Raw genomic sequence first — 12421 nt, 5'->3', positions numbered from 1 at the left:
GTGCCTTATACTACCCTCCAGCGGCGCCTAAAGGGGCATACTTTTCGAGCTGAATTACGCGCAAGTGGCCATAAAATGACACAGAATGAAGAGGAATCGCTTATTAGATGGATTCTATCTATGGATCAACGTGGAGCGGCTCCCCGACCGTCCCATGTACAAGAAATGGCAAATATCCTGCTTGCGCAGCGTGGTTCAACTCCTACCCAGACTGTTGGAGAGAAATAGGTATATAACTTCATTAATCGGCATGATGAGATCAAAACCCGATTCTCTAGGCGCTATAACCACCAGCGTGCTAAATGCGAAGACCCAAAGATTATCCTGGAATGGTTCAATCATGTCCAGATCACAATAATGCAGCATGGGATTACACTGGAAGATATCTACAACTTTGATGAAACTGGCTTTGCAATAGGCTTAGTAGCTACTGCTAAGGTAGTTACAAGAGCTGAGATGCTTAGTCGGCCCTTCCTTATCCAGCCAGGGAACCGCGAATGGGTTACCTCTATAGAGTGTATTAACTCTACTGGCTGGGTGCTTCCACCATGCATTATCTTCAAGGGAAAGGTCCATATTGAGGGATGGTATCAAGATACAGCCTTACCAGCAGACTGGCGGATTGAGGTGAGTGCGAATGGATGGACAACTGATCAGATTGGATTACAATGGCTTCAAAAAGTCTTTATTCCTACTACTACCAGTCGTACAACTGGTAGATATCGACTATTAATTCTTGATGGCCATGGGAGCCATCTAACACCACAGTTTGATCAAATCTGCACTGAGAATGATATCATTCCAATCTGCATGCCTGCACATTCATCACATCTCCTCCAGCCTCTAGATGTTGGCTGTTTCTCTCCTCTTAAGCGTGCATATGGCCGCTTAATTAAGGATAAGATGCGGCTTGGTTTCAACCATATTGACAAGTTTGATTTCCTTGAGGCCTATCCACAAGCTCGTACGGCAATCTTTTCAGCAGATAATATTAAGAGTGGCTTTTCAGCAACTGGATTAATACCACTAAATCCAGATCGGGTGCTCAGTCAGCTTAATATCCAGCTTAGAACCCCTACACCACCAGGCAGCCGATCAACTAATTCTGTCCCAAAAACACCTTACAATCTCAAGCAGCTGAAGAAGCAGGAAACTACGCTTAAGAAGCTACTTAGGGAGCGTACATACAGCCCTCCTACCCCTAGTAAGGCTGTGCTAGGTCAGATCATCAAGGGGTGTGAGATGGCAATGAATAACGCTGTCCTTCTTACAAAGGAAAATCATGATCTACATGCTGCACATGAAAAGCAGCTTCAAAAGAAGAAGCAATCTAGGCGGCAGATAGAAACTGCAGAGGGATTATCTATCCAGGAAGGGCAGGAGATCATTCAACGCAGGGATCAGGCTGCTGAAGCTATCCCAACTATCCATCCAGAGCAGGTAGTAGATACAGAACAACGCCCTCGACGGGCACCCCCACGCTGCAGTGACTGCCATATTCTAGGCCATAGGCGATTGCAATGTCCGCAGCGCAAGAATAACTAGATTTAGCAATATAATCATGTTTTAGGGGTTCAAAATAGCCTCCAATTTCGGCCGCGGCCAAATTCTATGGTATAGTGATCCGCTCGCTTACCGATTACGTTATCATTTTGAACAATGACTCAGCTAAATGTCCCCGCCGTGGTGGGGAGTGATGTTTGACAACAAATGAGGGTGATTATTCTTCTTCCCAAGCCACTTTCATTCATTCTCTCCGTCCCCGAATGTCTGCGAGCTTACCGAAGCCAGACAAACTCTGTGATTCAGTCTCTATACGACTTTAGTATTGCAATACGTACAGCACCTTGTCTTACGGCTTGAGGTACCGGACTGCCGCCATGCCGACTGTTCACCTGCTCGATTATGTCGCAGGAAATGTCCGCTCGTTGGTGAATGCGATCAACAAAGTTGGGTTCGACGTTGAATGGATCAAGTCTCCGGCCGATATTAAAAATGCCGATGTGCGCACTCTTCTCTGTTGCTAGTCTTGTTTCTGCTACTGCACGATTCACAGCTGACATATATCATCGTAGAGACTCATGGTGCCCGGTGTTGGCCATTTCGGCCATTGTCTCTCTCAGCTTTCCGAAGGTGGCTTCCTGGAACCGATCAGACAGCATATAGAGCTGGGAAAGCCCTTCATGGGCATATGTGTTGGTCTGCAGGCGCTTTTCGAGGGCTCTGAAGAAGATTCCGACACCCCCGGATTGGGACTGATCCCACAACGAATGCAGAAATTCAACGCTGACACGAAGAGCGTGCCTCACATAGGCTGGAACTCTGCTATGAATACAACCTCGGAGCGCCAAACTTTCTATGGGCTGAACCCGAACAGCAAGTATTACTACGTTCATTCCTTCGCAGCTCTCTACAAGGCCGGTGTATTAGAGAACGACGGCTGGTCAGTTGCTACGGCCACGTACGGTGATGAAGAATTTATTGGCGCCATCGCTCGGGAAAATATCTTTGCAACTCAATTTCATCCGGAGAAAAGCGGACAAGCTGGACTACGGACTCTCCGTGCGTTCTTGAATGGTGACAAACTCCAGCCAATCGGAACGGAGGGTCTGGAGGCAAGAAAGAGGGAAGACGGGTTGACCCGCAGGATCATCGCCTGTCTTGATGTCCGTACGAATGATGCTGGTGATCTGGTCGTCACGAAAGGTGATCAATACGATGTGCGAGAGAAGGTCGGCGTGGACGCAGGAGGTCAGGTAAGAAATCTGGGAAAGCCGGTTGACATGGCAAGGAGGTATTACGAGCAAGGGGCGGACGAGGTCACCTTCCTCAATATCACGTCTTTTCGGAATTGCCCGCTCGTAGATACCCCAATGTTGGAAATCTTGAGAAGAACATCGGAGACCGTCTTTGTTCCTCTGACAATCGGAGGCGGTATCAAGGACACTATCGATCCTGACGGGACTCACATCTCTGCTCTGGACGTTGCTACAATGTATTTCAAGTCTGGAGCCGATAAAGTCAGCATTGGATCGGATGCGGTCATTGCGGCTGAGGAGTACTATCGTCGCGGCGAAAAGCTCACCGGAAAAACTGCCATCGAGACAATTTCGAAAGCTTATGGAAACCAAGCTGTGGTTGTGAGCGTTGACCCCAAGCGAGTTTATGTCACAAGCCCGGATGACACCGAACACCATACGATCAAAACGAAGTACCCGAACGCTAGCGGCCAGAGTTATTGCTGGTATCAGTGCACAATCAAAGGTGGCAGAGAGAGTCGTGATATTGACGTCCGACAGCTAGTGAAGGCTGTTGAAGCCATGGGTGCAGGCGAAATTCTACTGAACTGTATCGACAAGGATGGAAGTAACAGTGGATTTGACCTTGAGTTGATCAACGATGTCAAGGCTGCTATCAAAATTCCTGTCATTGCTTCAAGCGGTGCTGGTGTTCCAAAGCATTTTGAAGATGTCTTCCGATATACAACAACCGATGCGGCATTAGGTGCTGGAATGGTATGAGCCGCCTTCATCGTCCCATTAGTTCTCAGCTAACGAGGCCACAGTTCCATCGTGGTGAGTTTACTGTTGGTCAGGTCAAGGAACACCTTCGGAACGAGGGATTTCTAGTCCGCAACTTCGATAGCGACGAGTGATGGTATACAGTTTGACCGCAGCCCATTTTCGCCCTTGTTACCCCATTGTAGGCAGTACGGAGTATTATGAAGTTTTAGTTAATAGAGTTCGCATCAGAGGAGAGCGACTTGCTTGGGTCAATGCTTGTATGTTTTTAACTGTATAGAATGACTCTACATCAAAATCACACCAATGATGCCCATTGCGTTGATATTCATTTTCAGATATGGGATTCTTACAAGAAATGGGAAATCTCTATTTATCCAACCGTATCCACATGGCAGCGAACGCCTAGGGTGAAAGGATGCATCACATGATCTGGGAGTCACATGCTGTGACAATAGGGTTGCTTATAAAACAAGGTCACATGACCAAATGAACGCCTCAACTCATCACAGCAAATTTCATCCACGAGAGACTCTAATCATCTCAAGTTCCCCTCCGTCCGTGCTGAAGGACAATACTCACCTTCTCTTACCATAATTCAGTGCCGCTATAGATCACTCTTCTCCTCGGCTTGCTATTGATTTGACTTGGACCTTGTTCATATTATTCTGTTACCTCCATTATTTGAACACTGGCGATTGTCCAGTAGACCCAAGAACGCCACCTGGATTAACAGCTAGTGCTCTTCACTTCGTTCAACTCCAGTTCCCTCATTTTGCTATCATCTCAGGGTTGCATGTCAGTAGTCAATCTCCAGACGTGATCAATTATTCATTCGTTGCCGGACATTTTTCTCAGGGCATAGCTCAGACGTCAGGTTTCGTGGGCAAGCAGGACATTTGTGACCTTCCTATGGTCTTTGGATTGGCAAGAGCTTTGCATTCTCTGACCCACTGTTCGTCGCTGCATCTCGGCTGCCTCTCAACTTTCATGCTCAACAGGTCCGAGTTTATTTGTATACAGTGACTCGCACTGTTACTGTTTGGACCGAAGGGAAATCTTTCGAAAGTACAGTTTCCGAGCATTGCCATTCCACTTCCCGTCTTCGTGATCTCTGGACTTACCTGAAGAGAGGAAAATAGAGTCACCGTCTGTTATTGGCGATCTGCCATCCAATTCAGTGTTACTTCCTTTCTCTCCGTGATTTTTCCTGTCACTTGTATGCTTCAATTCGAAGAAAAGTGTCGTCCCTTTTATTTTTGATCTAATTACATTCACAAACTCACTTGCTGGACGCGCAATTCAATACAATGTCATCCTCTGTTCACTTCAAGTTCAAGTCTCAAAAAGAGCCTTCAAGGGTAACTTTCGACGGGACCGGTATTTCTGTTTTTGAATTGAAACGTGAAATTATCAATCAGAGTAGATTGGGCGATGGGTCGGATTTTGAATTGTCTATTTACAATGAGGATACAGGCGAAGGTAAGCTCTGCGGTTCTGTCCTCATTACTTCTCTTCGGCTGGTGTTTCGAGGAAGAACCAGAAAACTCCGAGAAAGGAAATTAAAAAAGGTCATCGCTGACTTATTCTTGCAGAGTATGATGATGATACCACAATCATTCCCCGTTCCACTTCTGTTATCGCTCGGAGGTTGCCTGCCTCTCGGCCTGGCAAAGGCGGCGCTGCTCGTTATGTATCTGGGAAAATGCCCGTTAGCGCTCGCAGCGCGCCTCGTAATGATGCTTCAATGTCGACCCGCGCTATATCAAATACTAGCAACACAGTGAGCAACAGCGTTTTAGAGCTCAATAACGCGCAGACAGAGGAGGAGAAGATTAATGCTCTTTTCAACCTGCAAGCTAGCCAATGGAAAGAGCAACAACAGGAGATGGCAAAGTATGCATATACCTATTACATGCGGATGTAGTGCTAATGGACATCAATAGTGCTACACCTGTACCCTTCGGTCGTGGGAGAGGAAAGGCGGTCAATGTTCCTGATCACCCGCCGCCTCCTGGATATCTTTGCTACCGCTGCCGGGAAAAAGGTGAGAGACGACTAGTGTTGAATTTGGGAAACAGGGTTTAACAGATATGTTTGTCTAGGCCATTGGATCCAAGCGTGTCCGACTAACAATGATCCAAAATTCGATGGCAAATACCGAGTGAAGCGATCTACTGGTATACCACGCTCGCTCCAAACGAAGGTTGAGAAGCCGGAATCGTTGGCACTCGATGGGTCGAATGAAGATCTTCGAAATACAGGTGTCATGGTTAATGCTGATGGTGATTTCGTCATTGCGAAGCCAGACAAAGCAGCTTGGGAGTTGTACCAGGAGAAGGCCAAAGCTTCTTCAGCAGCGGCGGCAGAAGCGGCAGCAGCGGAGTACAGCAAAGAATTGCAGTCCTGGGGTTTGGAGTGCCCTATTGATAAACGTATGTTCCTAGAGCCCACTAAGACACCATGCTGCCACCGAACTTACTGCAATGATTGTATTACCAATGCATTGATTGAGAGTGATTTTGTTTGCCCTGGCTGCGCCACAGAAGGTGTTTTGCTTGACAATCTTTCGGTGGATGATGAGGCTGTTTCAAAAATCAAAGCCTTTGAGGATGAAAAAGCGGACTCGAGAAAAGATACGCAGAAGAATCTCACAGTGCATGATAACTCATCCAACAGTAAAGGGTCTGATTCAGAGAGAACAGTCGCTGGGGAGAAGGAGCCATCATCGTTGCCGTCAGTCAACGGCGCTCTGGACTCGGCTACGAAGAAAAGATCAGCGGACGAAAATCTTCCGAGCACCGACCATGAAGGGTCGAATTTGAGCCCGTCGAACAAGAAGCAAAAAGCTGATCCGATTGCTCAGGCGGGCACCGTGTCGACGAACCTACAAACTCAGGATTCTTCGAATGAGGTCTCATCCATCACCCACGACCAGCCAATGCCTTTTGGGTTTGGCTTCATGAATCCGCAAAGCATGCCTACAATGCCATTCACTGAGGCTGGGTTCATGGGCGGAGGGATGGGGTTTATGAATCCTTTGGGCCTTCCTACAAATGGTTTCCCGAATAATTTGAATCAAGCATGGAATCCAATGAATAATCTGGGATTCGATTCCCTTCAGGATGGCCTTTATGGTAGTCAACAGAGTGGTGCAATGAATGGCTACGGTCAAGCAAACATGTACTCCAACATGGGAAATGCCTCGATGCAAATGATGGGCATGAGCCAGATGGCGGGGCCAATTCCCCCAAATGCGGGTTTTCAGCAGGGACCAGGCGTTGGCCACTTCTCAAATCAACAACGGACTTCATTTAGCTCGCCATTCGCGAGGGAAGAAGACTCCCCGTATTTCCGACAACCTGTCAATCCTCAGCGACACCAAGGAAGACACCGAAGAATAAGACCAAGCGATTATCGTGAGTTATAAGAGTGTGGTAGGATACATGTACATCGCAGCTATCACTTCCACATTTCTTATTCCTGTCGGTTCTTTCCCGGCAACCCCCAGAATGTAGATAGTCCCGAGCCCTCATTTCTGCCCCTTCAATTTCAGCGAATGGAAAAATCCCTTTTACGGGCTTTGATATAATGTTCTGATAAGGATTGTACCGTTTGATCCACAGAAGTTTGTTTTATACTCAAACCACCAGCAAAGACCAAGCAACCTGGAAGTGTTGTGATACGCAAGTACGTTATAGCTAGTACTGGGCCAATGTTTGACACCTGAGCACGAAACTATTACGGAATTCAGCAGGATACGGGATATAAAGACCAACTCTGTAGCTGCTCCGCGAAGAAGTGTAGAATTACCTTTACAGAAACATTGGCAACATTTTTGTTCCTTGGCAAGCTTTGTTTCTCTATAATATGGTCACTTTCATCGCTAGGTTGCTCTAATTATAGTTTTTTTTATCATATTGGTAGAATATTCCAGGGCCGACGAGTCGACACTCGGAAGTAGTAATGACCTGGCCGGTCTCCACTGGTTAAGGTAGGTAGGGATAGGTATCTGGGCTAGACACGGGAGTACTAAGGACGGAGTAATAAATTCGCCGCCTAGTGACTAATGCTACTCATGTAACTAGTTAGTATGACAGCCCAAGATTGGCGGAGCTTCTTTGCCGATGGAGCCTCGTATGACTAAGTATGACTTACGGAATTCATTCTCCTCATCAAAACCTCGAACCTACCCCCTGTTGCACTCAATCAGCAAAGTGACATTATCCGAAACCCAATTTGCCCAAATCAGACACCAGTACCTACTATCATATCATTAATTACTCTTCCAACTTTGCCTGGATAATATATACTTCCAATAAATCCTTATCCAATTCTCTGCCACCGTCAAGATTTAGTCCACAGAACAGCTATCGCTATGGCTAAATCCATCAATAATCAAAGTAGTAACTCCAACCAACTTCAACGGTCCTTTGGCATTACTTCCCAACCTAGCGTACTCGCAAGCTGCTACAGCGTTGATGCTTTGACTTCCATGGTCAGCGGCTTCCACTACTGCACCACGACGGGGACCGGTAAGATTCGCCCACGCTTAAAATCCAATATCCCGCATCATGATGTACGCTGACTCTGCCATTATTGTATAGGAACACAGTGGTATCCCTGAGGTCCCCTCAGGGTCGAAAACCCCTTCTTCAAGTCCTCCCCGCTGGCTACCCGTCCCTTCGCCCGTAGGGAGCAGCTGGACGGGCAATCAATTGCCTGAATACAAAGGGGAGGCAACGTATACCATTCCGGAAGAGTGTGAGAGGCTCTTCTGCGACAAATTGCGCGCAATTTTCATTGGTGAGATGAAGTTCGCGCAGCAAGAGTCGCCTGGGATGGATGCGTACCAAAGCCGGCCGAACTGGACCGGGCGTGCAAAAAGGCCAATTCGAAACTGGGTCGAAGTTTGGGACTACGTTGGCGATGCAATTTATCGAGGTTTTTTGACTGATATGAATGATGAGCGGACATTATTCTTGTTCTTCAAAGACAGTGTGCTTGGCCACAATCTCAAAGCTGGGTAAGTTCTTGTCATCCCATGAGAGTTGCAGCGGAGTCTCTACGACTTCGGGACTTACTTCTATTCTCTCTTTTTCCAGGTTGATCGCCCTGTTCGAGCTAGCCGGCATGCCTATGTTTGAGTGTTCCCAGATTGTTGCGTGCATTCCCCGTTCGCAGGAGGTAACAGATTCCGAGATTGTGAGAAACCTGGGATGGTGTGGTTTTAATCTGACAACATTGAAACCTTGGATTTCTGAGCAGTGTGTTGAGCACTGCCTGAGCACGAAATGGCTTTTCCTATGTGCGGAGGTCTGACAACGTCAAGTCATTTGACGATCTCTCATTTTTACAAAACTTCCGGCGTCTTTCAGTTTACCATCTTACCTCGGTGTCACCGTTTCCAATGAGGAACTGATCATTTTTTAAATGTAATGCCTTTACAAAATCTGTGCTCTATGAAGATTAGTACTCACTAGGGACTTTTGCTTCGATATGATTATATTGTGACTTAATTAGGGTGCTCTATACTTAACATCTATATTTTGCGGAGTCCTTTGGCGAAGCAATCTTTTAAATCTATTAGGGAAAGCGCAGTCCTAAATTCGTAATACTAATAGCAGATCAGAAGTTGTGATACGCCCTTGTTACTACTATGTAATTAGGTAGGGTACCTTAGTGTAGTTATAGGTGTTGCATTGAGTTTACCTCATTACTACTCTATGGTCCTGGAGTATCTTATCAAATGACACCGATTCGGCAGTAACACTGTCTTCATTTCTGTATGTTAAGTTAATGACCAGAATTATGCGTTTCCATCCCCGGCACTTAAGTCGTTTGGATGCTGGGTCAGTCTATGACCTCAGTGTGACCCGTTGCAAAGTCAAACTTGGTCTGGTCTGCATGGAGCATTTAATCAATCATCTACCTGAGCTCGCACCGCGTATAATCTCTCGACAAAATAACACCAAGCTCCTACCCCCATGTTTCCTAAATTCTTATTACCGTCTATAATCTTCCATCCAAGGCGCCACAATGCCAACCACCTGCCTTCAACAATGAAAGCAGATACTCATGGTAATGGAAACAATAGATATCTTACTCGGCATGTGTCATGTCTCCGCTGTTCAAAATGTGGAGCCGAGTTATGCCTCAAGGCCCAAATCATCAGCAAAGGGTTTACTGGTCGTCATGGCCGCGCATACCTCGTCTCTGCAGAGCCTACCGCCAGTGCTGTTTCTATGAGCGGGTCGATTTCGCAGGCTGAATCGCTGCCCAACACTGTGATGCAGAGACCAGTTCCACGCCAATATGTCACCGGACTTCATACGGTCTGCGACATCAGTTGTGCATTCTGCGGTAGTGTGCTCGGCTGGAAGTATGTCTCCGCCGAGGAAGAGTCCCAGCGATATAAGGTCGGAAAGTTTATCTTGGAAACAAAACGAATAGCTATGTCGTCATCATGGGAGTCACCGTGCAATACTAATCAGCCTGTATCGCCTGGCCACCTGAGCCCTGGGCCCTCGGAAAACATGAACCGTGATGAGCACATCGAGTTTGACAGCCAGGATGAGGATGAGTGTGAAGACATATTTGCTGGGATATGGAGTCCGAGTTTGGCTATGCGCCGAAGGAGTCGGAAATTGGATCACCATCTCCCGTTGTTTCGGTTCCCGTCTTGAAGAGCATATTGAGACCCGCAAGTCTTTCGTGACTTGGCATGATGTTCACAACCATACTTTTATTTAATCCCTCTCATTTCACGCCAGCTTCTTTCCAGCGGTATGCTGGAATCATAATGACAATAGCGACGGTTGTATTAGCTGTCTAGAAGCGTTGGACCAAGCGCATATGTCAGATTAGCCGCTTATCAAGCCGCTCCATGACATGGGTTGGGTATCAGGCGGAAGTCAAATAAAAGAGAAAAAGAAAGAAAAGAAAAGAAAAGTTAAAGGAAAGAAATAGCTTCATAGTGAGACGAGAATCACAAACTGGCAATCGAGCAACGAGTTATAACCTATCGTCCAGCCGGAGCGTAGCAGGGTATGGCGACACCGAGGGAAGGCTGGTGAAAAACGAAGATGGGCGACAAATTCATCACACATTCTCAGCGCTTTCCGTCCGTGCCTTCTTCGTGTTGAACTCGTCCTCAACCTGCTCTGGAGCTGAGCGTTTCTCCGTAGATTCACTTCGCGGCGGATGTTGGATGCCAGCTGGCTTTCTTTTGACTAATGCAGACAGATCCTTGGCATCTTTTGTAATAGCTTCCAGTCGCGCTTGCTGCTCAACAGCTGGCTGACCTACAATCTGGCCTAGAATTCCTCTAAGCATCGTATCGCTTTCCTCGTTCTGTTGCTCAACCGACACAGGCGGACGACGAAGATCTAGGAGCTGTGATGCGTCAGTAACAAGCAACAAAGAATAGAACGTTCCTTGGGAACTAACTCTCTGCTCCATGTCTTCAATGATCTCCTTAACATTCGCTATTTTCCTTCTCAGAGCTGTCTCTCTGTCTTCGTCCAAGGCGTCTGATACATCCAATTTCTTCTGTTCCTGGGCCATTCTGACTCGACAGCTCTCAATAGCCTTCTCCATCTGAGTCGCAGCCTCTTCTCTCATAGCTTCATCAACCTTGCCACGGCGGTCACTGTCCCCTCCAGTAGTGCCTTCGCTGGGATTATTGACAGATGCGAATTCTAGTGCGAGCGAAAGCTTGTAGTGACACTCAGCAAGGGAAGGATCTTCCATAGAAAACAGTGATTGCCTCAGATCAAGTGCAGTCCTGAGGTCCGCCACCGCATCCGTGAATCTCTCCCCTTCAAGTGAAATCTCCGCCTGTAGATCGTAGGTATCTGCGAGACGCTCCTTGATGTGTTTGACATCGGACGGCAGGCCGGCGGATTTCCCTTCCCCACATGATTCCTCTACTGCGGCTAACTTCTTGTGGTAGAGTATACGGGCCAAGTCCAGGACTTCAAAGGCGTTGGCAAAATCGTCATCGTCATCGTCAACACCATCAGCGCCTTCATCACCCTCTTCTGCCTCAGATTCCGAATCATCGAAATTTTCATCGCCACTGAATTGGAAAAAGGGCTGGTTCAAAGTCTTTCCAGGGCTGGATCTAGAATCCGTGGAATGTTCTTGCTTAGCCACCCCACTAGCGATCGCATTTTTGATAACGCTCTCGCCAGGCACATGCGCGGATGATTTGGAGCCGCTTGCAGGTAGATCATTTGTTTGAGCTTGAGGCTCTCCAGCTACTTTTGACCCTAGGACATCGCTCTTGCTCACCGCCACGTTGTATAAAGCTTTGCCGTAGGCGAACAGCAGATCAGCGTTGTCGAGTGACAGTTCACCGTTCAGCTCGGCTTGGAGTTCCGTAGCTTGGGAGTAAAGCTCAGCAGCCGCATTAAAGTCCTTGATTGCATCTTTCGCCACAGCTCGCGCGATCAGATCTTCTAACTGTACACGCTTGACATCTGTGGTGCTTTTCAGCTCTATTGGGTCTGCTTTTGCTGAGTTAAGCTCTGCCATGACGGTCAGGGCAAGGATACCGTGGGGATGTAGTAGGCTCGGAATATCAGCAGGCACTTGTTCAGCGATGAGAAATGAAGCACATCCAAATGAGGATGGAAAAATGGAGTTGCAAAGCCGAGATAGATTCTACTTCGCGAAACGTTGGAAGGACGAAGTATAGTTATCGGCACAGAGAATTAGTAAGTTCTTAGCCCAAACCTTCCTAAGAACTTTGTCGCGGAACTCACGGCGCGTATGCATATGTGGAGCACCCGCAACTACGCGTCTCTCTAAAGGTCCGTTACCTTTACGGAGTACCTACATACAGTGTTTCGAGTTTTCAGGAACAACAACATCATCATTATCGTTATCTGGATCAC

At 47.2% G+C, this 12421-nt stretch overlaps 5 protein-coding genes across 5 annotated transcripts, besides 2 other annotated features; 4 read left to right on the top strand and 1 right to left on the bottom strand.

Annotated features, from left to right (window-relative positions):
* Window positions 1-1461: part of a mobile genetic element that runs on past the window's edge.
* Window positions 1462-1880: 419 nt separating this feature from the next.
* NFIA_083020 (imidazoleglycerol-phosphate synthase) lies at window positions 1881-3655 on the top strand (the record flags this gene model as incomplete). Its single annotated transcript, XM_001260247.1, has 3 exons — window positions 1881-2003; window positions 2076-3515; window positions 3566-3655. The coding sequence occupies 3 exons, from the start codon at window positions 1881-1883 to the stop codon at window positions 3653-3655; spliced, it is 1653 nt and encodes a 550-aa protein (XP_001260248.1).
* A 1176-nt stretch (window positions 3656-4831) lies between these two features.
* NFIA_083010 (cleavage polyadenylation factor subunit MPE1) lies at window positions 4832-6951 on the top strand (the record flags this gene model as incomplete). The annotated part of the gene is made up of 4 exons (XM_001260246.1): window positions 4832-5003; window positions 5117-5417; window positions 5468-5568; window positions 5627-6951. 4 exons carry the CDS (start codon window positions 4832-4834, stop codon window positions 6949-6951), a joined length of 1899 nt encoding a protein of 632 aa, XP_001260247.1.
* A 948-nt stretch (window positions 6952-7899) lies between these two features.
* On the top strand, window positions 7900-8551 carry NFIA_083000 (ornithine decarboxylase antizyme; the record flags this gene model as incomplete). The annotated part of the gene is made up of 2 exons (XM_001260245.1): window positions 7900-8100; window positions 8129-8551. 2 exons carry the CDS (start codon window positions 7900-7902, stop codon window positions 8549-8551), a joined length of 624 nt encoding a protein of 207 aa, XP_001260246.1.
* A 1032-nt stretch (window positions 8552-9583) lies between these two features.
* On the top strand, window positions 9584-10388 carry NFIA_082990 (Yippee putative zinc-binding protein; the record flags this gene model as incomplete). Its single annotated transcript, XM_001260244.1, has 2 exons — window positions 9584-10104; window positions 10334-10388. The coding sequence occupies 2 exons, from the start codon at window positions 9584-9586 to the stop codon at window positions 10386-10388; spliced, it is 576 nt and encodes a 191-aa protein (XP_001260245.1).
* Window positions 10389-10443: 55 nt separating this feature from the next.
* Window positions 10444-10487: a microsatellite.
* A 135-nt stretch (window positions 10488-10622) lies between these two features.
* NFIA_082980 (SHNi-TPR domain-containing protein) lies at window positions 10623-12059 on the bottom strand (the record flags this gene model as incomplete). Its single annotated transcript, XM_001260243.1, has 2 exons — window positions 10623-10916; window positions 10971-12059. 2 exons carry the CDS (start codon window positions 12057-12059, stop codon window positions 10623-10625), a joined length of 1383 nt encoding a protein of 460 aa, XP_001260244.1.
* Between the last annotated feature and the right edge of the window lie 362 nt (window positions 12060-12421).

This window comes from Aspergillus fischeri, genomic scaffold (assembly GCF_000149645.3).
Source record: "Aspergillus fischeri NRRL 181 1099437636264 genomic scaffold, whole genome shotgun sequence".
NCBI lineage: Eukaryota > Fungi > Ascomycota > Eurotiomycetes > Eurotiales > Aspergillaceae > Aspergillus > Aspergillus fischeri.
The sequence above is the reverse complement of the archived record's forward strand: the minus strand, read 5'-3'. Positions and strand labels throughout refer to the sequence as shown.